General features: G+C 43.5%; 1 protein-coding gene across 4 annotated transcripts in view; it reads right to left on the minus strand.

The window, feature by feature from the left end:
• DNAAF9 (dynein axonemal assembly factor 9) overlaps positions 1–24573 on the minus strand; it is a 131339-nt gene that overhangs the window by 18333 nt on the left and 88433 nt on the right. For all 4 annotated transcript variants that reach the window (XM_047852348.1, XM_047852349.1, XM_047852346.1 and 1 more), the window contains 5 exons: positions 24454–24571; positions 22475–22563; positions 21022–21180; positions 15507–15632; positions 5463–5500 (listed from right to left, as the gene is read on the minus strand). In XM_047852348.1, the coding sequence (XP_047708304.1) occupies positions 5463–5500; positions 15507–15632; positions 21022–21180; positions 22475–22563; positions 24454–24571 (530 nt within the window). The remainder of the gene's footprint in view (positions 1–5462; positions 5501–15506; positions 15633–21021; positions 21181–22474; positions 22564–24453; positions 24572–24573) is intronic.

Consider the following 24573-nt stretch of genomic DNA (forward strand, 5'->3'; position numbering starts at 1 on the left):
CCATGAGATCAGGAGCTGAGCTGAGATCAAGAGTCAGATGCCTAACCTTGAATGAGCCACCTAGGCACTCCAAGACTAGCTTTGATAAATGATTAGTTCATAAGCAATTATTTCTAAATTACAGAGACGTCAGCTTTCCTATGTAACCTTGTAATTGTAGGATCCTGAATAATGAACACTCAGTATAGAGGACTATGTACTGATTTAGTTCAGCTGGGTGTTTAGTTCAAAAAAATTAGTTATATTTAGTTTCTGAGGGCAAAACTCAAACAAGGTAAAGAAGGGTTTACAGATAAAATAAATTCCCTTCCTCCCCAGCCACCTAGTTCTCTTCCCTGAAGGCAATCACCATTATCAGATTCTCAGCTCTTCTTCCAGGATGTGCTAAGTATGCACAAGTAAATGTGTGTATGCTTTTCTCCCCCCACAAACAGTGGCATGTTATACGGTTCTGCACCTTGTTTTTTTAAGTTTTTTAACCTTTTAATTTTGGTAAAGCTTACTTCTTCATTAAAATTTTCCCTAGTATCTTACCATTTCAATCCTTCCCTCATTCCACTCTCCTCCTCCTCTTCTCTAAACTATAAAAGTTCCTTCCTATAAATAACACAGGTGGTGTTTAAAATACAAGACTCATATTCTTATTTATCTTCTTCATATATGTAAAAAGACAGCATGATGTAAAGATTCAAGCATGGGTTTTAGAGCCAGGCAGACCCTGAGTTTGAATGTAGGGTTCCACTAACTGCTAATGAGTGACATCAGGGGCAAACTCCTCTCTCTGAGCCAAATTTCCTCCTCTGTTAGATGGGAACAATAACACATACCTGCAGGTTATCAGTAAATAGTTTTCACAGGGCCTGCAGATAGAAAGAACTCATTAAATGCAACTTATGGCCACCACCGCTACCACCATCCTCATTACCAGCGCAGCAACAGCTTAAAATGGGACCTCTATGTGTACACTGAGGGGCTTGGACTAATCCATTTCTCAGACCAACAGGGTGGCTGTGGCAGGTGGGCCTCAGCCATAGCAACCAACAGGAAGGTAAATGAGTGGCCAACACTAGATCAAAGGCAACTTCCAGGATCCTTGGCCCCTGCCTCTAGTCTGTGGCAGAAGTAAATTATACTTCCTTCCTCTCACTACTCATACTAATGAGAAAAGTGTTCCAAAATTGCTAAAGACTGAATCTAACCTCACAAATTGTCTGGATGCATTCCATTCATGACTAGGGAGCAGGGATTAGGAACTTCATGCCAATGGTCACATGTTAACACGGGGAAAAGGGCACACACGAAGCACAAAGGTTATGTATCATGCCCGGGACCACAGAAGCCAGGACTTACAGCTGACCTGCCAAGCACAGAACCTTCTTCCTAAGTGCTTATGTATAGTTTAGGGATCTATCAGTTCCTTGATTCTAAGATGCAGGTCCTACTCTTCTCACGTATCTGTTTAGTGCTCAGCTATTAAGTTGACCTTATGCCTCTGCACAGTGCTTGAGGGACCTCTAAGGATTCAAGGGTGAGTTTCCTCAATGGCTTTCCTTAAAATCTAAGTGGTGAGGGCAGCTCTGCCTCCTCCTCTGGTCTCTTGGTGAAAGGCTTCCTGGTTCCCCAAATGTGGGCCATGCAGGCACCAGAATCCTCCTCTAGGCCTGGTGAGTGCCAAGTAGCTCCTGGATCCATCATCCACTCTCAAGCCTGGCTACTGTTTGTCTAGTGCAGTCTACCACTTTCTTCATTAGGTCACTGCTTACTTTGTGCACTTCCAGGCTGTTTTTACTACAATTCATTTTAACTACTATCTTTCAAAAGAGTTATCTTTCAAAACCAGAAAATCTGATCTTATCACTTCCCTACTTAAAATATTTCAATGCATTCCAGGGACTGCAAACTTCTTGGCCTGCCTGACCTATCTGCCATGCTGTGCTTCCTCAGTGGCCTGGGTATGCTCTGGTCACCATCAGGCCTTTACTCTTATTGTTCCTTCTGCCTGGAACCATCTGTTCTTTCCTTTTTGTTGGCCCAACTCCTCTTTCAGGCTATAGACAATGTGAATAGCATCTCTTCCAGAAGGCTTCCCTAATCCCCAAGGACTGGGTTGGAGCAGGCGCCAGATACAGATTTGTTGAATAAATGAGTGAATGAATCAAGTATAATAAAAGATACATGCAACCTGATCTCCAGGGCAGCTGCCTAAGCAGTTAAGTTGTGGGTACCCATGTGTCAGAGTTTTCCTCATTTATAAGTCTGAGCAAATCCCATTCATCAGACAACCATCTGAAAGCTTTCTAAGACTTACTGATCGATCTATCTATCTATCTATCTATCTATCTATCTATCTATCTATCTATGGTTTTGGTAGAAAATTCATAAAGTACAAAAGGGTACTCAAACCAAGCTTCTTCCTCCCTCCTCCTCTGGCACCCTGAGCCCAGAGGCTCATGGCATGCCAGGCCCAGAATGGGGCATAGTGGGGAAGCAAACTGGGTTCTAGAGGGCTCAGCACATTCCGGAGATGACAGACATGGGAGCTGGATCTTGCAAGAGGCCCATGAGATTTCCAGCAGAAGACAAGAATAGCTGTGGTGGATCTTGCAGGGAGGGGCCAGCAAAGGCTGAGTGAAGACCTATAAAGGCCCTAGATTCTGTTTGGTATCTTCTTGGGCAAAAGAAACTGAAGAGTTGGGACTAGTGTAAATGTGCCAACCCAAGTGGCATGTGCCAGGGTCACAAACATAGGCCAGGCCTGTTCAGAAAAAGGCCAGAAAAGACCTCTGACAGATACCTTGCCCAAAGTTCTGTCTGCCTCATGAGTGTCATGTAGATAAACCTTGTGGCGTTGGGATTTTAGGTCAGGAATTGGACACAGAAAAGGGGCTTTGCTTTATAGGGAAACAAGCAAAAGGATTATCCTCTGCATTCCTTAGGCCAGCTATGCAAACTACCACCTGCCAAGAGGAAATGCCATCTGTGAGGGCAGGTACAGCAGTTATCTGGAGCACAGGGTGAAGAGGCCACTGTGGGCGGTTTCATCTTGCTTGGGCCAGGAGCTTCCTTCTGTTCTGTATCAAGGAGTGGATACCCACATTTGACCAAGGTATTACCAGTCTGGGCTGTGAGTGAGCGGGCAGCCTGATATGACCACTCCCCAGAATGGAGAAACCCCTCTGAGGTCTGACTGCACTGGTCTGAGCTAAAAGCTTCCAATGGCCCAGAAAAAAAGTTTACTTCTTTTATCTATCTGTAGATACTTCCAAAAGTGGTAGTAAAATGTCTTTGCTTTGCTTTCAAATCAGCATTATAATGAATCTTGTTTGCTGTTTAAGCATTGAGATTATTTCCTAATTCTTGGATTTCTGTAACACCCATTATCTTGGGGCTGCAATATAGTCCTTTTCTTGTTGTAAAACAATCCTTTGTTGTAAAAGCAATCAAACAGGGAACCTGACTCATGCTCAGGAGCAAAGGGAGGCAATATGCTCCCTCAGGACATGAAGTGTTTGTCTACTGGTGGCAGATCCTACCGCCAAGCTAGCCACCAAATCTCTGAGGATAAAAGAAATACTTGCCTTTTATTTCCTCCCTCCCTGGACAGCCCATGCCCATGGTGAGCCAGGTCAGATCAGTTCATAGGGTCCCTTAGGCCCATATATAAGAGGAAGATAATTACTAAGACACTGTTACTCTACAAGCCCTTCCAAGTTTAGAAAAACAGCATATATGGCCTCAAGGTCATCTGCCCACATGTGGTCACATCCCTATCTTTACACATGCACAGAGCTTGACACAAGTTGCCTTTGGACTCTGAGTGAGGAAACATGTTAAAATGTGTCTACCAAGTGCCAGAGAGAATCCAGTCTGTCTCGGCCTAAAAGGACTTTCCTCCTACAATAGTGGCCCAGGTTCATGGACATTGAAGACACAGCTCCTCCCCAAGGCTCATCTGTGCTTTGTGTGCAAAAAAAGCAGAGGGGCACTGAGGGAGAAAGTACCAATGAGTCAAGGTGCATTAGGGTGGCAGTAATCATGTGGTGGACAGGGGATAATGATAGCCCACACCCTTGGCTTTGGCCGTAAGTTACAAACATGTATCTGAGGACCAGACAGTGATCCTTGGTTATCTCCTGGACCTATGTTTTTGCCTATGCTTTCTATTCCCAGGACAGATACTGACAACCTTCCTGATCTTCCAACCTAGAAACTTAGAGGGGTTCATCCTAGATACTTCCTTCTCCAACTCATGCCCCATATCTAGTTTGCCACCAGATTCTACTGATCCAACCTCCATAAAATCTCTTTCATCTGTCTGGAGTGGATACTGTGGGAAGACCCAGCCACCTCTATTTCCCTCTGCTTCTGGGGTACAGTGCCTGGAAAGCAACAAGGGCCTCTAAAAGCTGGACTTGAGACGCCCTAGTGCAGCAGCGCAATACACACATCCTTCCCTCCAGTGACCTGGCTCCTGCCCTGCACTGCACCCAGCTCAGCTGTTTCCCAAGACAATAGCTCTGGTATGCTTGGTTGTCTCCGCTCCCTGTGGACTGGCAATGGGATCAGCAAGGCAAAACTGTGCTGGGGACACTGAGTTATTTCCTTCTATCTGATTTCTACTTGCTGGGCTGGCTCAGGAAGCTCAGACCCCAGGTCTTCTGACAACAATGAGCATTTTATCATCACTACAGGAAATTTAGAGTTTATTCTGGGTCTCCAGGCACCATAGTTAACATGACTAAAAAGTGCTGCTTCCAGGGTTGCCAAATGATAGGACAATGTGAAGTTGAGTGTAACCTACAGGATGGGTGGACTTTTCTAAATGTTATCAAGGAGGTGTGGAAAATTCCAGTGTATGCAGGAAGGGGCCATACTATATACTATATACTATATACTATATACTATATACTATATACTCATGGGACAGGAGAAGTGCATCAAGATCATGTTGATCCAGAGGCTAGGAATACCTGATACCTTTTTAGTCCATTGATATTAGTTGGAAGGCCAGGGAAGGCTTAATAAGGGAAGTGCTCAAGGGAGGTGCTGTTATGGCAACTTATCATCTTAAGAGATAAACTTGGGAAGAAATATGCCTATCAAATATGATAAAAGAAAAAGATGTCAAAATTTCCCTGGACCAATTTTGTTTGTTTTAGACTTAAAATATTTATTTTGAGAAAGAGAGAGAGCGAGCAGGGAAGGGATGGAGAGAGAGAGAGAATCCCAACCAGCCTCCACACTGCCAGTGCAGAGCACTACGTGGGGCTCAAACCCATGAATCATGAGATCATGACCTGAGCCAAAACCAAGAGTCAGAGGTTTAACTGACAGAGCGACCCTGGTGCTCCTGTTCATTTTAGATTTTAGAATGGTAAGAAAGAGCATGAAGAGAGAAGTCTGTTGCATCTAAACACAATTTGAAAGGCATGCAAAAGCAAGAAGTAAAACATATTGCTTACCTTGTGAACACTGGTCAAGACATTTAGGAAAGAGAAATCTATGGAGAGGAAAAAAGAGAAATATTTAAAAACATTAATGTTAGGACTGTCACTGGTTATTTCCCACTAAACTGTGACTATCCAAGCTGACTTATTCAATAAGGCAAGTGGCAGGCAGTACTAAGTACCAAGAATAGCCATGGCTCTGCAAAAGGTTTTCACAGGAAAACCAAGGAACCCCACAGAAATAGCTCTTATGTGGCCAACTCCTGATGGAATGTTGAAGAGGGGATACTGTTGAAGAGGGGATATAGGGCCTGTTCTCTATAGACAATAGGAAACAGAGAAAGAAAGTTGATGTTTTTTTTTTTTTTCTTTGAAAGAGACACTGTCCTGATAGTGAAGGGAAATTTCATGGGAAAATGAGAATTACCTTCCCCTGTTTGGGTCTTCAGTACTAAAGCTGCCACACTTCCCTTCCTGTGCACGCTAGAATCCTGGTTCTCCTTTAACACTATTCTGAGCTCTAATGGTGAATGAATAGCAGGAAACTGACTGGATCACAGATGAAGCAGGTGAAGGTGACTGATTCAAAGTGTGAGCTTGTTAACTAAGAGAAAAACCCACTCTGTCAGTGCTTTAAAACTCCTAAAACATCACAGTACCCTTCTCAGGGAAGAGAGCTAACACTAGTGAGAATAGCTGCCTTTTATCAAAGTTCTTCCTATGGCCTGGGTACCATGCAAGCAGTTCACATGTATGGTCTTGCTCTGTCCTCATGTCTACTCCATGCCTTGGGTACTCACAAGCTGAGAAGAGCAGGTGGGTTTGTAACAGCTGAACAGTCTAAGCACTTTGCCCATGCCTCAGACAAAGCTAGACAGTGGGAGGGCTTATGCAGGGACCCAGGTCTGTTTAGCACCACAGAGCTCCCATGTTTTCTCTCCCTACAAATGAGATGCTTGCTGAAGCCACGCTTCTGAATTGTTGTTGGTCTAGGTGGCACGTGGTAATGATGTTCAAAACACCGGGGAGAATTTCTCTCTTGCAATCTCCTTAGTGGTGGCAAGTCTTCATCATTCTATTTGCTTTCTGAAAACACTATTTGGAACCAAATTTGGTGGGCAAGTGAGCTGGATGAATACCACTTTTGACTGTTGATGAGGTTCTCTTGCCTGACTCCCTCATGGTTTCTGAGGAATTCCAAGGAGGAACCCCTACGTGCTCTGGGCAAGATCAAGAGTCATGGAACAGGGAAGAGACATCCTTCCACACTGGAGTTTCCCCAAGAACAGAACTCACTGACTTCACTGCACTCAGTCTACTGAATGGCCTGACACAATAGCAAATACATTCTTAGAAAGTGTCTGTCCCCATCAGTGCCTGTCACTTTAGAGTACATGCTCTTAAAGGCCTTCTCAGCACCCTGCTAGCTCCCTCACAGCAGCCCACAGCAATTCACACCAAAGACATCTTAGACAAGACAAGCAAAGCTCCCCCTCAAGGCATTTTATCCAATCACAGGCTGGATGCTCATGCTTTAAATCTCTGACAGCTGCAAAGAAAACATAGACTTGCACATATATATGACTCCCTAAAACTGGAATGCAATTTCTCTTATCTTGGCATCTTTGGCATCTGTCCTTCAAATTCATGTTAGCTTTCTTTCCTAATCCAACTAGGAGTTACCACTGCTTCTTTATAATTCTTATAAAATTGCATTATATTTTATTATAGGACTTCCTATCTATAACACGATTGATTGTGTACCTTCATTGGTGTGGCATTTGGAAAATTATTGAACTTTTCTGAGCATTAGCTCCCTCAAGGTAAAACATGGTAATGATGCCTACCTTAAAGAGGGATTTTGAGGATCAAGAGAGGGTAAAGCATCACAGTGCGAGACAAATAGCACAAAATAAATGTTGGCTCCCTGCTTTCCTTCTCTACATATCATTCTCCTTACCAAACTCTAACGTTTTTTTTTATTTTTTAATTTTTAAAATTTACATCCAAATTAGTTATCATATAGTGCAACAATGATTTCACGAGTAGATTCCTTAGTGCCCCTTATCCATTTAGCCCATCCCCCCCCCAAACTGTAACATTTTTGAAGAGTGCCTGGCATAGCATGACTTTTTTTTATTATTTTATTATTTTATTTTTTTCAATATATGAAATTTATTGTCAAACTGGTTTCCATACAACACCCAGTGCTCATCCCAAAAGGTGCCTTCCTCAATACCCATCACCCACCCACCCCTACCTCCCACCCCCCATCAACTCTCAGTTTGTTCTCAGTTTTTAAGTCTCTTATGCTTTGGCTCTCTCCCACTCTAACCTCTTTTTTTTTTTTTCCTTCCCCTCCCCCATGGGTTTCTGTTAAGTTTCTCAGGATCCACATAAGAGTGAAACCATATGGTATCTGTCTTTCTCTGTATGGCTTATTTCACTTAGCACAACACTCTCCAGTTCCAACCACGTTGCTACAAAGGGCCATATTTCATTCTTTCTCATTGCCACATAGTACTCCACTGTGTATGTAAACCACAATTTCTTTATCCATTCATCAGTTGATGGACATTTAGGCTCTTTCCATAATTTGGCTATTGTTGAGAGTGCTGCTATAAAGATTGGGGTACAAGTGCCCCTATGCATCAGTAAGTACTCCTGTATCCCTTGGGTAAATTCCTAGCAGACATGACTCTTAAACAGAGCAGACAAGTTTTGTGCCAACAAACATTAAAATAATGTATGTACAGGTTATTGACCAGCTCTTCCTCTAAGTAACAAAAGCAAGTGTGATATATATTCCTAAGCCTCACATAGGTATGGTATTGTGCATTTTGTAGTGTGCCAACCAAGTACCTGATTTAAATAAAATTCTAGTAAATCAAGAAATGATGATACTGATCCAATCTGCCCTAAAACATGGGCCCCACAATTCCTACATGCATATTCACAAAAATGTAGCTGTCACACAGGCAGATGTGGGACGACTTATTCCTTGCGGCCCTCTCAATGATTAGAATAGTTCCTGGCACACAGCAGACACAAGACACTCACTGAATGAAATCCTCTAGAAAAAAGACACCAGGTAAATCTCACATACACCCATTCTGAATCCAAACTGAGCCCATCCTTAAGTTAAAGTAGACACACTAACCTCCACTTCACAGAATGGAAGAAGAAGCCCTATTATGCTCTGCCCCCAGCTGTTTTTTTTTTTAACCATGATCTAGAAACAATGATGTAAATTTTATCTTTGCTAAGGTAGCCACTTTACAAAAACTTGATTCTCAAAAAAATCGTTTATGATAAAAGCAATATATAATCCATAGCTAACATCATATTTAATGGTTAAAGACTAGATGCTTTCCCTTTCAGATCGGGAATAAGATACAATGTCCGCTCTTGCTACTTCTACTCAACATTATACTGGAGGTTCTAGTAAGGACATTTAGGCAAAAAAAAAAAAACAACAACAAAAAACAAAACAAAAAAAAAAACCCAACAACCCCAAAAAACCAAAAAAAACCAAATACAAAGCCTCCAGATTGGAAAGAAAAAAGTAAAGCTATCTCTGTGTACTCATGACACACTTTTGTATATAGAAAAATCACAGAGTCATACAAAACAAAGCAATGAACAATCCAAAGATGATATGCAAAGAACAATTTCATTTATAATAACACCACAAAGAACAAAAATATTTAGGAATAAATTAAACAAAGAAAGCATAAGAGCTGTACACTGAAAACTAAAACATTGCTGAAAGAAATTTAAGACCTCAATAAATGGAAAGACAGCCAGGTTCATGGATTGTGAGGCTTAGTATTTTTAAGATGGCAATACTTCTCAAACAGATCTATAAATTCAATACAATTCCTACTAAAATCTCAGTTGTCTTTTCTGGCAGAAAACTGACAAGCTGATCCTTAAGTTTACATGGGAATGCAAAGAACTCAGAATAGTCAAAACAATCTTGAAAAAGAACAAATTGAAGGACTCTCACTTCTCAATTTCAAAGCTTACTACAAAGCTACAATAATCAAAACAATGTGGTACTGGCATGATGATAGACATATCTATCAGTGGAACACAACTGACAGCCCAGAAAATAAGCCTTCACATTGACAGTCAATCGGTTTTTTACAAAAGTGCCAAGACAATTCAATGGAGAAAGAATAAGTCTTTTCAACAAAAGGTGCTGAGAGAACTGGATATCAACACGTGAAACAACGAAGTCAGACTCCTACTTCATGCTATATGTAAAAATTAACTCAAGATAGAACACAGGTCTACATGTAAGAGCTAAAACTATAAAACAGAAGAAAACACTGGAATAAATCTTTGTGACCTTGGATTAGGCAATGCTTTAAAAAAATTTTTTTTAATGCTTTTATTTATTTTTGAGACAGAGAGAGACAGAGCATGAGTAGGGGAGGGGCAGAGAGAAGGGGAGACAGAATCTGAAGCGGGGTTCAGGCTCTGAACTGGCAGCACAGAGCCCGACGTGGGGCCGGAACTCATGGACCGTGAGATCATGACCTGAGCTGAAGTCAGACGCTTAACCTACTGAGCCACCCAGGCACCCCTAGGCAATGCTTTCTTAGATATCACACCATACATACAAGCAACAAAAGAAAAAATAAACTGGACTTCATTAAAATTTAAAAGCTTTTATGATTTAGAGGATACCATCTAAAAAATAAAAAGATAACCCATGGGAGAAATTTTTTGCAAATCAAATATCTGATAAAGGACCTGGATTCAGAAAATATGAAGTACTCTTGCAACTCAAAAGGAGACAACCTGGGGAGCCTGGCTGGCTCAATTGGTAGAGCATGCAATCCTTGATCTCAGGGTCTTGAGTTCAAGCCCCACATTGGGCACAGAGATTACTTAACAAAAAAAAGTAGGGGGTGCTTGGGTGGCTCAGTGGGTTGAGCGACTGACGCTTGATTTTGGCTCAGAGACCGAAGCAGGGCTCGATCCACAACCCTGGGATCATGACCTGAGCCAAAATCAAGGGTCGGATGCTCAACCCACTGAGCCACGCAGGTATCCTCGGTATGTATCCTTTTAGATATTTCCTATATACATAGGAATAAACATTTAAAAAATACATATTGTTTTGGCAATTTACTTTTCTCAGTTCACAAAATACTGTGGACAGTTTTACATGTTAAAATCTACTTAATTGTTTTAAATCCCTGCCTAGTATTCCATTGTATGAATATCCCAAAATTTAACCAGTCTCTTACTAATGAGCATTTGGATTATTTCCAATTCTTTGATATTATGAACAGTGTTTTTTTTAAATAAAGATTTTTTATTTTTTAAGTAATCTCTACAAACAAAGTAGGGCTCGAACTTACAACTCCGACGCCAAGAGTCACATACTCTACTAAGCCAGCCAGGCGTCCTGATTTTATAAACAGTGCTGTTTTGAACACTGCAGAGCACATCTGTCATGTTTCAGACTACTCAGTACCTTCTAAACAACTTTCCTAGGCTTGAACTTATGAAGTCCAACTTTTTTTTTTAAACAGCACAAACTACCTTTCCAGCCTTTCTTGCAGTCTGGGGTAGGCATGTGACCTAAGTTCCACCAACCAAATGTACTACAAGACTCTCACAGGCAGTGAGTCAGGTGAGTGAGGGGATGTATGCTAAGCAGATCCCATTTTCTGGTGAAGGAAGTGGTTGAGATATCCCCCCTACCAGGGCAGCCCTAAGAGGTTTGATTGCTCCTGGCTGCCTAGCCAATACATCCTGGCCCTCTTGGAGACTCTGCAAGCTGTAATGTCCTTTAGTAAATCTCTTTCCATTGAAACATACTGGAGTAGGCTCTCCTGTTTGGAATTAAGAATTCTATATGAAACAAATATACAAATATAATTATATGAAATTTTATAATTATATGAAATTTTAGCAATGGAATGGCCAAATTTGTCTTCAAACAGATTATATCATTTTATATTCCTATCAACACTGCTTTTGAATGTACCTATTTTCCTACACTGTTGCTATGTAATAAGCCACCCCAAAACTAAGCGGTTTCAAATAATGATGACGTATTATCCCTCATGATTCTGTGGATTAGATGGGCAGTTGTTTTGGCTTGGAACAGCTCAGCTGGGGCTGATGGTCTAAGATGGTGTCATTCACATCCAACTGGGGTCTCAAGCTCAGATGGGAGGAATGGGATGACTAGGCCTATCTCTCCACATGATCTCTCATCCTCTACCAGCCTAGCCCAGGCTTCTTCACATGGTAGTCTCAGCTCCCAGAGGCAAGAGAGGGCAAGCCCCAATGTGTAAATGCTTTTTAAGCTTCTGCTTATTTCTTGCTTCTTGATGTCCCATTGACCAAAACAAGTCACATACCCAAGCCCAAATTCCAAGTATAAGAACTAGATACAACTCTTCAACTCTCTTTTTTTTTTTTTTTTTTTTAATTTTTTTTTTTCAACGTTTATTTATTTTTGGGACAGAGAGAGACAGAGCATGAACGGGGGAGGGGCAGAGAGAGAGGGAGACACAGAATCGGAAACAGGCTCCAGGCTCTGAGCCATCAGCCCAGAGCCCGACGCGGGGCTCGAACTCACGGACCGCGAGATCGTGACCTGGCTGAAGTCAGACGCTTAACCGACTGCGCCACCCAGGCGCCCCACAACTCTTCAACTCTTGATGGAAGGGGCTGTTTTTGCTGTGGGCATATTTTAAATCTTCCACAGCTGGCCACGTAAAAAAATTTTCTTTTTTTAAAATTGGTGGGCTTAACACTGGCCACTTACTATTTTTTTAATGGAATGGGTTTAACTTTATTTCTTATTTAAAAATTTTTTTAATGTTTACTCCTGAGAGAGAGAGACAGACAGACAGACTGAGTGGGGAAGGGGTAGAGAGAGAGGAGACACAGAATCCAAAGCAGGCTCCAGGCTCTGAGCTGTCAACACAGAGACCAACATGGGGCTCGAACTCACAAACTGTGAGATCATGACCTGAGCCGAAGTCTGATGCTTAACTGAGCCACCTAGGTGCCCCGGGTTTAACTTTAGTAAGTTTCTATTCTTGATCATGTGTGCCATAATTCTCTTATTCTATTCCATGTGCATAACATGCACATGGAATAGAATAGCCCCATAGCCCATATGCATGGACTAATCATTAGTTTTCCAACAGAGCATCAGTAGACCACTACAGTAAATTACTTTCTGGAAGGAATTCAAAGGTAAATTTGGAAATTTCTAATTTCTAAAAAAAATTAGCCAATCAGTAACTTTGACTTACTGACTTAATACTTTTGATGTCCTGATATGAAAAAAAGAGGAAATTAGTATACTCATACTAACATGCATGATTTTGTTACTTGTATTTTTATATTCCATGACCATAATTCACACATGATATAGCCTTATTCTATTCTTAAATAGATTACATGCTCATCTTTGGTCCTTTTATATACTTCTCATATATCTGAATTCTCTTAAGGACCTTTAGTCCTCACATGCTGGCACACCCATTTATTCACCAGATATTTCGTGAGCACTTACTTGCATTAAGCATTAAACAGAAATGGTTTCGGCACTCACAAAAGCTAAGTCTATGTTCTACAGTTCCTCTCTTTTCTCTAATGATCTTAATTTGTCTATTTTTCCTCTTCACTTTGTTATTTTATCAAGCTTGAGGCTCTCTGAACAGACTTAAGTTTTAGCAGTGTCTATTCTACTTCTCACTGCTTTGATTGAGATTTTTTATTGTGATGGTGGTTTTATTATTGTCTTCATTTTCTTTCTAGGGCTCTAGCAGTTCATTTTCTATCTGCATTTGCTAACTAAACTCCCTGGTCTCCCTGATCTTTTCTATTTAAGAGTTTTACTGAGATATAACTTGCATATAACATTCATTCATTTTACGTGTACAGTGTGATGATTTTTAACATAAATTTACAGCAGTATGCAACTATCACCACAATTCAATTTTAGAACATTTGTATCACCCCAAGAAGATCCCTCCTGCCCACTTCCCCGGACCTTTTATATAACTTCTCTGAGCTCTTCCCACCTCACCCTATTAACTTCTCTTCTTTTTTTTTTTTTGACAGTGCAGAAGAGTACTCGTCTAGGCTAATTCTTCTGAAGTATAATCCCCATCTGTCGTTTACTTATTACTATCTTTTCCTACCTTTTAAAAATGGTATTATCTGTCTCACATTAAATCTCCTTCTGCTTTAGTGCATCTTTATTTATTTATTTATTTATTTTAAGATTTTATTTTTAAGTAATCTCTATACCCAACATGGGACTTGGAAGTCACAACCCTGAGATCAAGCGTCATATGCTCCTTCAACTGAGCCAGGCAGGCGCCCCTTTAGTTTATCTTTAAATGAAAACTTGAGGAAAATAAGAAACACGACTGATAGAAAGGTGGCATGTAAGAGTCAATACAGTAGTCCAAAGTACAGTGGTGATGCTCAGCATTCACCATAATAACCTAGGACAAAAGGAAAACAGACCACCTTGGCTTTTTTATGGGAGAGCAGAACCTAAGTCACAGCTAAAGAGAAGAGATATGGCGAAGACATTTCTTGAAATCAGTCGAGGTGATAAGGGAAGTAACCTCCAATATAATTTATAAGAGACATCTGAAGATATCAACTTGGGACTTAAATAGGAAGGGAGCTCTTTCAGATGAAGGTTGAAGGGTAGATCAATTAGTTTCCAGGAGAGAACAGTAATTTGGACTAGTCAGAAAGAACACGTGGTTACAGACCTGGGATACATGCCACTAGGCTAAAGGGACAGGAAGTCAAATAGCTCTCTGAAGGGACAATGTAATGTTTGAATCTCTCCCCAGTAAGGAGTGCTCTGATGATGAAACAGATACTTCCAGACACCACTGGAGAGGTATAAACCACAAAACCCACTCGGAAAGCAATTTTCAGCTGTGAATGAAGAGTAATAAAAATTAATTAATAATATCTCTTTGAAGATTCTAAGGAAATTATCTCAAATTTGAGAAATTTATATGGATAAAAATGTTCCTATAGCATTATTTATAATAGTGAAAAGTTGGAGACATCCTATGTGACTAACTGTGGAGAAACTGTTAAGACAATCATATCCAGCCATATGCACAATTACCACTGTGATACTGGAACATATGTTAACTTATATAGTGTATGCTAATCTAAGAAACATATAAAGTTATATGTAGACTGCAACTGTGAAGACATGCAGACAAAAAAGGCAAGGAATTCACAAAAATTATAATACTTAAACCACTGAGTTAGTGAGATTATGGGTAAATAATTATCCAATTTTCATTGTTGTTATATTACTTCCAATGTCTAGAGAAAAAAATAGTTCACCTATTAGTAGCAAGAATGAATGTCATTAACCGAGGTTAAGGTGGCTTAAGCATAGGAAAAATTATCTATAAGATACTCCAAGTACCTTGGGAAACAAATCACCTCCCCTGTAGTAAAGAGGAAAAGAAAGGCTGCCACGGGCATTCTTTTTTTTTTTTTTTTTTAATGTTTATTTATTTGAAAGAGAGAGAGAGAGCACGCATGCGCGAGTGAGAGTGTGTGGGGGAGGGGCAGCAGGGAAGGGGCAGACAGAGAGGGAGGCACAGAATCCGAAGCAGGTCCCAGGCTCCAAGCTGTCAGCACAAAGCCTGACATGGGGCTTGAACCCACAAACCGTGAGATCATGACCTGAGCTGAAGTCGGACGCTTAACTGACTGAGCCACCCAGGTGCCCCATGGGCATCCTTTTTTTATGGGAGAAGCCATTTCAAGTCCCACTACTCTAGATGGGCAACTTTTCAGTGCAAAAAAAAAGGGGTGAGAGGCTGCCAGTGTATAGGCATCTCCTGAGAACCTAGCACAAATCAAGCAATAACTGAGCATTCATTATATATAAGGTAGACTAATGCATTCCAAAAGACAGTAACACGTAAAGATGTGTCTCCTTCTGGTGGGTGGGAGAAAATCGCTTTCTGTACACTTAAACCCATCACGTCTTGTGGGCTGGAGATAATCCAAAGTATGTACCTGTGGTCCATGTAGCAGCTCAGGGGCTCCACACACACCGTGATGGCACCAATGGTGAAGGAGGACTTGACATTTGAGTCTGGATGGGTCTGCAGGGCCTGGACAACATCAATGACATCTGTGTAGCTGGGGGAAAAAAAGAGAAAGATTAGTTTACCGACTGGGGCCGCAGAATGGGGGAAGAGGGGCACACTGAGGGGCTGAGTGAGCAAGAGTGGAAGGAAAACCACGAGGAGGTACCTGTGACTAGGTTCCTTGGGGTCATCCCACTTCATGATTCAGAGCCCGTCCCTGCATCCCACAGTGTTTCTGCATTCCCAAACCCTATTAGTACTCCTAACTGTGCAAGAGTGAGTGGAAGAAGAACCCATCACTTCTAGGAGTGAAGGGAAGCCTGCAGATGACCTTGGCGCTCTGAAGGTGGGATTGGTGTCCTTAGGCCTGTTTTCCAATCAACCTAGGAGCTCCGATGTTGGTCTATTTCCTTTAATAGCTTTCCCCTCTCCTTCTGCTTCACAGAACATGCAGACAAGAGAGAATGGGGATCATCAGGTACCTCTGTAGGTCAGCAGATACATGTCAAACCCCGCTTGCATTTGTCTTTCCTGCTGGGAACTCCCTCTAAACTACAACTTCCAGAGCCAACTTTAATTATTTTTAGTTAGAATGTAATATGTTTATCAATCATTTAACTCTCCCATGCACGCTCCTCCCAAGGCCTTGTTCTTCTCAGCAGAGGGGACTCCATTCTTTTAGCTGCTAGGCCAAAAAATTTGTTGCGTCGTCACTGACTCCATTTTTTCTCAATTTTTAAACTATAACTAGAATAAGATGGCTGCTCACATTCTCACACTGCTACTGGGCCAGGACTGTCACCATTTCTTGCACAGATCACCCCACAGCTTCCTCACTGGCCTCCCTACTTTTTTTTTTTAATGTTTATTTTTCAGAGAGAGAGAGAGAGAGAGAGAGGGAGGGAGGGAGAGTGCGTGCACCCGTACACATATGCACACGCATGCGGGGCAGGGGCAGAGAGAGGGAGGCAGAGGATCTGACGCAGGCTCCACACTGATAGCAAAGAGTCCAATGTGGGGCTCAAACTCACAAACTGCGAGATCATGACCAGAGCCGAAGTCGGACACTTAACCGACTGAGCCATCCAGGTACCCCTCACAGACCTCCCTACTTCTGTCCCTGGCCCTGCCCGACCTGTCTTCAACACAGAAGCTAGAAGGATCGTGCTGACCCCACTGTGCTAAGCCACGGAGTGGCTTCATCCCACTCAGAGTCAAAGCCCAAGTCCTTACAGGGCGCCTGGGTGGGTCAGTTGGTTAAGTGTCCAACTTCGGCTCAGGTCATGGTCTCGCAGCTCGTGAGTTTGAGCCCCACATCAGGCTCTGTGCTGATGGCTCAGAGCCTGGAACCTGCTTCAGATTCTGTGTCTCCCTCTCTCTCTGCCCCTCCCCCACTCATGCTCTCTTTCTCAAAAATATTAAAAAAATTAAATTTAAATAAAATTAAAGAAAATAAAAAAGCTAAAGCCCTTACCTCAGCCCCCGCGGTGGTCTATGATCTGACTCCCACACTGCAAGGACTTTCTCCTCCTACTATTCCTTCCCTTACCTCAATCTACCCATCCTGACCTCCTGGTTCTTCCCTGAACATGCCAGGCATATTTCCACCCTGGCATTCTCGGTCCCTTCCTGTGGTGCTCTTTTCCTCAGATATCTGCCAGGCTTGCTTCCTTGTTCCCTTCAGGTCTCTGCTCAAATGGCATCTTATGAGAGAGGGATCTTCTGACTTCCTGCAGCCTATGTGACACAGCAACCTTCCTTTTGGCACCACCGGTCCCCACGAAATTCTTCCCTACAGCACTGAACATCAGCTACATTGTTATTTTCTCATTTATTTGTTTTTAGTCTGTTTCTGCAATAATAATGTAAAGTGACTGAATGGTGTACTCTATGGTGCCTAAGCAGGATAGATGAAGGAACTGGATGTTCAATCATGGGTAGACCCATGGCCACTCCAAGAAGGGGCCTTCCCTCTTTACCTTGTAGAGAACATTTTCCCAGCCTATCACCAAAAGGTCAGTTCCTATAGAGGGAAGGGAAATCAGAAGGCATCCTTACTGATCATATGGGCCTGGGTCCTAGCCTGGGCCCTTGGGAAGCCAGTGATGGTGGCTGGGGGGAAAGGTATAGCCTGCCTGAGCCACTCCCTGAGTTTCTACAAATAATTCATCTGCAAAATGGCACTTGGCTTTATCCCAGACTGTAACATTCACATCCCAATCCCCAGGTCTGCCTCTGTCCTGACGAACTAGCAGTACTTCAATCAAGAACAGGGTGTGCCTGGTTTTAGAGCTTCCCCACGAGTGCCTGGTAGCCAGAGAGCTGTTAGAGTGAGCCCTCTGCTCCCCGGTTTCTCCCCCTGCCTGGGCACACGTGTGGATGTCCACATGGGGTTCCTTCTCCTGGTTCTGCAGTGTCTAGTTAGGCCTGGATGCAAGAGAGCACCCCACACTGCCTGCATTGCCAGGCGTTCTGCACCCCTGTTAAGTAGGACTGACTGATGCTTGCACACTGCCCCAAATCTCTTTGTGTTCATGTTTACCAGATTTAACCCTCCTGGTTAAGTGCCCCAGCCTTGCTCCTAAGCATCAGTTTTCTCTCTCTTCTAAAAATAAGTTTCGGAAGCTTTTTATTTTCCATGTCTGGTATGAGCCTAGAGAATCCTTTCTGAGGGCAGAAAAGAACTGAAAGATTTACCAAATCCTGGTCATTTTGGTCATTTTAATATCCTGGGTTTTCCTTCAGAGAGGGTGGCTGGTAATTCCCAGGTTTTCAGAGCATTCCATTTAATGGAAACAAGGTTGGAATGAAAACAGGCCCCAAAATCCTTGGTGGGAGCAGTGTTATCGAGGTGATGAATGTGGGCACTGCAGCCAGGAACTGCTGTGGCAAGACAGGAGGCCCTTGGTGTCTGTCACTCACTGTACTTGTTGTGGGGAGGAGGCTGCTAGGCTCTCCCTCCCTCCTCAGCCCTTGCCCTGTAATCATCCTGGCCAGGGCCTCCCAACAGGAGGAGGCAGGCTTCACTACGGAAGGAAGCACACTGCTCCAGCTACCAGAGCCCAAACTCGATCACTTTGGCTAATAAACTGCCTCAAATGCATGATGAAGGAAAAAAAAAAACCAAAAAAACAAAAACAAACACACACAAAAACCCCCGGTTCTTCATGTCTGCCTCTTTCTTGTCAGTTCTCTCTTTATTAAAAATAAAAGCAAAACAAAGAAACAAAACAAAACCCCAGCAGGATTTTTACTTTCTTTATTCTGAAACAACATACCCCATTCAACTGTCCTTTGGCCTCTGTTTTATGTTTGCAACTTAAGCCTACAATTTGGGCATGTGTTTTAGATTAATAATTCAATTTTTGTTTTGAGAGAGACTTTAAGTGTAGATAATTTAAAGAATAATTTTTTACAATATTCTGGAGTATAAACAAATATAATCTCTCAAATTCCTTAAAATTATTTTTTTTTAATTCAGATTTCTCCAGTTTTATGTGTCTGTCTGTAAGTTCTAGACAATTTTATTACCTGCATAGGTTCCTGTATCTACCACCACCGTCAAGACACTGAACAGTTCCACCACCACTCGCTTCCCTTGTGTTGTCTTTTTATGGCCACACCCACCTTGTTCCTACCTCCCACTCCCATCCCTAAGTCCCAGCAACCACCAATCTGTCCTCTATTTCTAAAATTTTATCATTTCAAAATACATTAATTTTTAAAAGAACAATTAACAGCTCCAGTGGATGTCAAAGCTCAACACCACTGCCCCACTGCTGTAGGAAGTCAAATGGAACCAGGCCACTCTGGGGACAAAAGAAAACTGCCCTAGACCACAGTGTTCCCCCATGAACCCTATAAATGAAGATAAAAGCCATATCCAGGGACTATAAATCTCAATTTGAGAAACCTCTGGAGTCTCCCTTCACTGGCAAACTCAATACTGGGCATGAAGGTCCAGTCCCAAGGAGATGGTCATGCAAAAAGGAGGCAGCCATGAGTTCCTTGCTGAGCCTCAAGAGAATGGGCCTGGCCCATAAGAACCATGTCTTAGCGAGAGCCATAGCATTTTGCTGGTATTTCCACTGAGTCCCTCAGGAAAGCTGAGATCCCTAGCATCCTGGGACTTCGACTGCACAAAGGCTGGGTCTGAGAGTGGGCTGGCCATACACGGTCACTGCAGTCCAGCACAACCAGGGCAGCTGACACTTTTGCAGACCTGTACTGCCAGAGACAAGGAGTCAACAATGCTTTGTCAAGTGATGGAAGATGGAAATGCCCTCAGCTGCACAACGGCAAACTGCTGAATTTGACTCCAGGTCCACACTCCCAATGACTCTCAACTCTGGCAGGGACCAATCCATTCCTCTGACCATCAGAAGTGATGGAAAGCCAGAAGAAAACAAGTGGTTTCAAGCCTAGACTCTTGCTCTGTGGCTTTCATGACCTCAGCCCACAAACAGGACAAAAGGGCTGACAGAAGGGAAGGCCAGGGCAGGTGTGAGAACAAGGCCTGAAGAAGAGGAACGACGGCTTGGTGGAGTGCACAATGCTGTCCACCTCCTGACTCAGGACCACCAGCCCAGCTTTTCTCCACTTCTCACCACCCATCCGCCCAGGAAACCCAACAGAGCTTTGGATCTGGGCCTGCTCTCTACTGGAAACAATTAGCCAATTGCAAACAGTAATTATTACGAGCACAAAAAACATAGCATAGCACAAAAGCGCTTTGTGAGAACTGCCAAAAGCTTCCGTATTACCAGCCATCATCAAGACCACAGACTATGTTTTCCCTGACCTGGCATGCTCTCTTCTGGGCCTGGGGGGTGGTGGGCCTGCATAGGGCTCCTCCCTGGAAGGCCTTAGAACAAACAGGTCGAGGTAAACTCCTTTCACCTAGGGTCACTGAAGCAGTGGTACTCACTCTGTCCAACCTATCCTCACAGGGCGCTTCCTGCCCAACTGGACTATTCATGTTCCCCACTGAGGGTCCCAGGAAAACCTCCTGGACCAGCCATCCTGGGAATGGTGGGGGTCGAGAACGCAGAGGATAGAGGCTGCCTCTGCAACTCCACATGAGGGAGAACTGAAACAGACAGCAAAGGAAGAGACCTCAGGGCCACTACTGTTACAAGAATTATCAAAGAATCTTGCCCAGAGAATCTCTTCCCTAATTCTCTACCGTGAGGATAGAGAATTTTGAGGATACCATCGTGCTGAAACCAAACTTAAAACTTGTGGGCAAGCTACAGCAGCTCTCTGGGCCACAAGATGGTAACCGGAGTCCTTGCTTGTCTGAGGCCTCTCTGGGTAGTGCAGACTCTGCTCATGCAAATGTGGAGGTCATTCTGTGTCCCAGGCTAGCCACACACAAAATACAACAGTAATGGCAAGGTCATCACCATTCCCATTGTCCCCGGAAGACTTCCAGTGCTCACCCTTGCAACACCACTAGCAGTCGAATCTTCTTGCGGATGTAGGCTGACTGGCGGGCAGAGCGGTTCTGCTGGGCCTCCAGGACACTGGAAAGGTATCTCTGGAAGTGGGCAGCATGAAAACATTCGGAGCTGTCCATGATTTGGCGGTATACCATCCACCTGGAAACGGCAAGTATAATCTCAGCATGGGGGCTGCCTGATGGCCGGGCCCCACCGACTCAGCCAGTGGATCCAAATGTGACCAGTACTTCCACAGACATTCTGCCCAGTGACCCCGCACAGGAGGCCTGGGGAGCTCCGTATCCTGAAACCACTATCACTGGAACTTTTGACAGGAAATGCCTTGCCACAGGGGAAAAGGTCAGGTAAGCACATGACCATTAATCAGACTTCAGAATTGAGAAAGACTCCTTATGACTGGGCAGTCATTTCCTGAAGGACCATCCAATAAAATGGCTTCAGTCTGGTGCTGAGTAAAATTTTTGCTACGAAGTGAGCAGGGTGAAGAATTCAGACTATTTCTACAACAAAAGAAATGGAAATAAGGGAGGAACTGGCTAGCTACTTAGTACTTGTAAGAAGACCAATATTTCTGGAGCATCTCTGTAAAACTTGTCCAACCTCCCACATCTCCCTAAACTCTCAAACTTCTAGGTGATTTCCATCTTCTCCATCTTTTCCATCTTCCTTATGGCCTCCTGCAGGATGCCTTACTTCGAGGTAGACTGACTAGATATTAAATGCCTGTTCAGTTAGCCAGGGATGTTTAGTAATCTGCCAGCCATATGAAAGTGATGGATGAATGATCTTCCCAATTTCCCCTAAGCCAATGTGTCCCAGATGCACTGGAACGGATGCAGTCCCCTTGTGGTCAGGGACGGATCACACCCACCAGCTCCCAAGTTCTAATCACCCTGGTCCTGAGTTGCCCTGTTAACCAGGCACACTCCCTGGCCTTTGCCTGTGCTAGTTCTGCTGCTACAGTGCTTGTCTCCAGATTTCCAAAGACTCACTCCTCTCATCTCCTCAGGCCTCTGCTCAAATGCCAGCTTCTCAGTGAGGTCTTCCCTGAGCACCCAATTTAAAACTGGGACCTCCCTCCCAGCTTGGCAATCCCTATACCCTTCTCTACTTTGTTATCTCTATGGCACTTTTCACTAGCTAATATACTACTTTCCTTGTCTGGTTAATTGTCTTCCTAAACTAGAATGTAAGGTCCACGAAGGCAGAGACATTTTTAGTCTGGTTTTTTTTTTCATTTGTCGCCCACACTTAGAACAATGTCTGGCATACAGGACGAGTTCAGTATAAATGTGTTAAATGAATGGATGGATGGCTCCTGTGCTAATACCAATCACACCAAAGGCCAGTACATGTTGAAGGTTTCCCAGTGCCTATGTGGGCCCAGGCATAGAATCCCTTTCCCCAAAGCAAAGGCAGCAGCCGTACTAACCTGCCATATTCCTTATGCAGAGTGACCAGGAAGGCACAGAGCTCGCTAGCATGACAGCCTGGGAGGCCAGTTACAATGCTGATAGTTACCTACATGAAAGAAAAGTCATGTGAGTTTGTCATTCAACAGGGAGGCAGCGTTGTTGTAACAGGTTAAGAGAAATGATTTCTGGAACCAAGTTCTGTGGGTTTGAACCTCAGCACCAGCACTCACCTAGATATATGTCCTTGGGCTAATAACAGAACCTATCTTGCAGGTGGGTGTGATGATTAACTGAGTTAATATATGTAAAGTGTTTAGAACAGTGTGTGTGGGACATAGCAAACACCACGTAAAATGTAGTGTTACTAATATAATTTCTATGCAGCAGGCTTGACTAGATCAGTTAAAATACCATGGAAAACACTGGGCAGAAAGGAGGTCTGAGATAAAGTGCCACAGGCTAAACTGGTGTGGTAAGTAAGCTCAGCCAAGGAAGAGGAGTGGCATGGGGATGTTTCTGTCTGGCTGCCCAATCTACCCAAGCCAAATGGCCTGAGCTAAGGAAGCAAACAGAATGTAGGAAGTACGTCTGAATCTTGACTAGGTGAAGAGCAGGTTGGACTGTCTTAGCCTTAACACACAACCAGATGAAAACAGGGCCCTCTGCAGGCATGTATTCTGAAGCAACTTAAAGAAATCCAGTGACAGAGAAGAGGTGGAGCAGGGGAGGAAAGGAACCATACACCTACTGAACAGTATCAATGTAAATTTTTAAAACGATTTTTTAATGTGTATTTATTTTTTGATATAGAGACACAGAGTGCAAGTGGGGGAGGGCCAGAGAGAGAGGAAGACACAGAATCCGAAGCAGGGTCCAGACTCCGACCTGTCAGCACAAAGCCCAACGTGGGGCCTGAACCCACAAACCACGAGATCATGACCTGAGCCGAAGTTGGATGCTTAACCGGCTGAGCCACCCAGGCACCCCTCGATGTAAATTTTTATTTCACAGGACTCACTGGGATGGGCCTGGTCACAGATGAGTTAGATTAAAGCTTAGCTGGTGGCAGTTACCACTCTAGTTGGTCACATCAGCACAAAGATGGCTGTGGATCTCTCTTCTTTTGTGGGAACCAGAAGTTTTCCCTCCTCCCTTCCAACCAGGCTCCTACTCTATATCCCTTACTGTCCCTGTGGGCAGTATTCCATGCAACTTCTTGTTTATCCTCCTCCCCACCCTGGTCCTATTCCTCAGCGCCCAAGTCCCTGGCTCTCAAATCACAGCACATGTGCTTATAGCCAGACATCGTCTTACTTTAAGGCCAGTCCTATAGGGCCCTTTTAATGAGTAGGCATTTTCATTTTAAACTCTTGCCTTAGGGAAAAACCAGGCTTCTAACTGCTTGGTACTCCTATTTTCTTTTGCAGGTGAGTGTCTTCTAGATTTATGTATAAATAAATGCCCTCTTGGAGTATATTATGACTTCTGGTTCCAGAGAAATGGTGGGAGGGGTCGAAAGGAGGGGCATGTGAGGTGGGAGCGGATTAAAATCCACTCTTGGGAAGATAGTGTTTATAAAGTATCACCTTACCCTAGTGATGCCAGCAAGGCCCAATAAGGCCCTTCCTCTTATTAAGCTCAATGTGTCACCCACTTCCAGGTAAGTCCTTGTCACAAACAGAAAAGGCTGATGGGATGAGAGCACTGAGCAAGAATCTGAAAGACGTGGAGAAGCCAGGGGAGGGCATGGCAAGGTGCTAGGGCTTTATGGCTGCCACAGGGCTTGGCTGGGGTCAGTACAGACACCTGTACACAGTCACTGTACAGAGTAGGTTTCCTGTATATCATTACATCAGTATCCTAGGAGGTGGAGAGTCTTTCAAAAGGGACCCTGCCCTGCTTGAGCTCTTTTTGTTAACTGACACAGAAGATCAAAGGGCAGGCTATCGGGCTTATCTTCCTGTGAATTCCCAGCATATTTGCTGAGCTGCTGTACCTTGTCATTTTCTACTCGGTGAGAAGGGTTGATTTCAGCTTGCTGTAGCAGGACTGGGAGATGGGTCCTCATCACAGGCTCTCGACTAATGCTGCTGATGGCAAAATGCTGAAGAAACCT

This window comes from Prionailurus viverrinus, chromosome A3 (genome assembly GCF_022837055.1).
Source record: "Prionailurus viverrinus isolate Anna chromosome A3, UM_Priviv_1.0, whole genome shotgun sequence".
Lineage (NCBI taxonomy): Eukaryota > Metazoa > Chordata > Mammalia > Carnivora > Felidae > Prionailurus > Prionailurus viverrinus.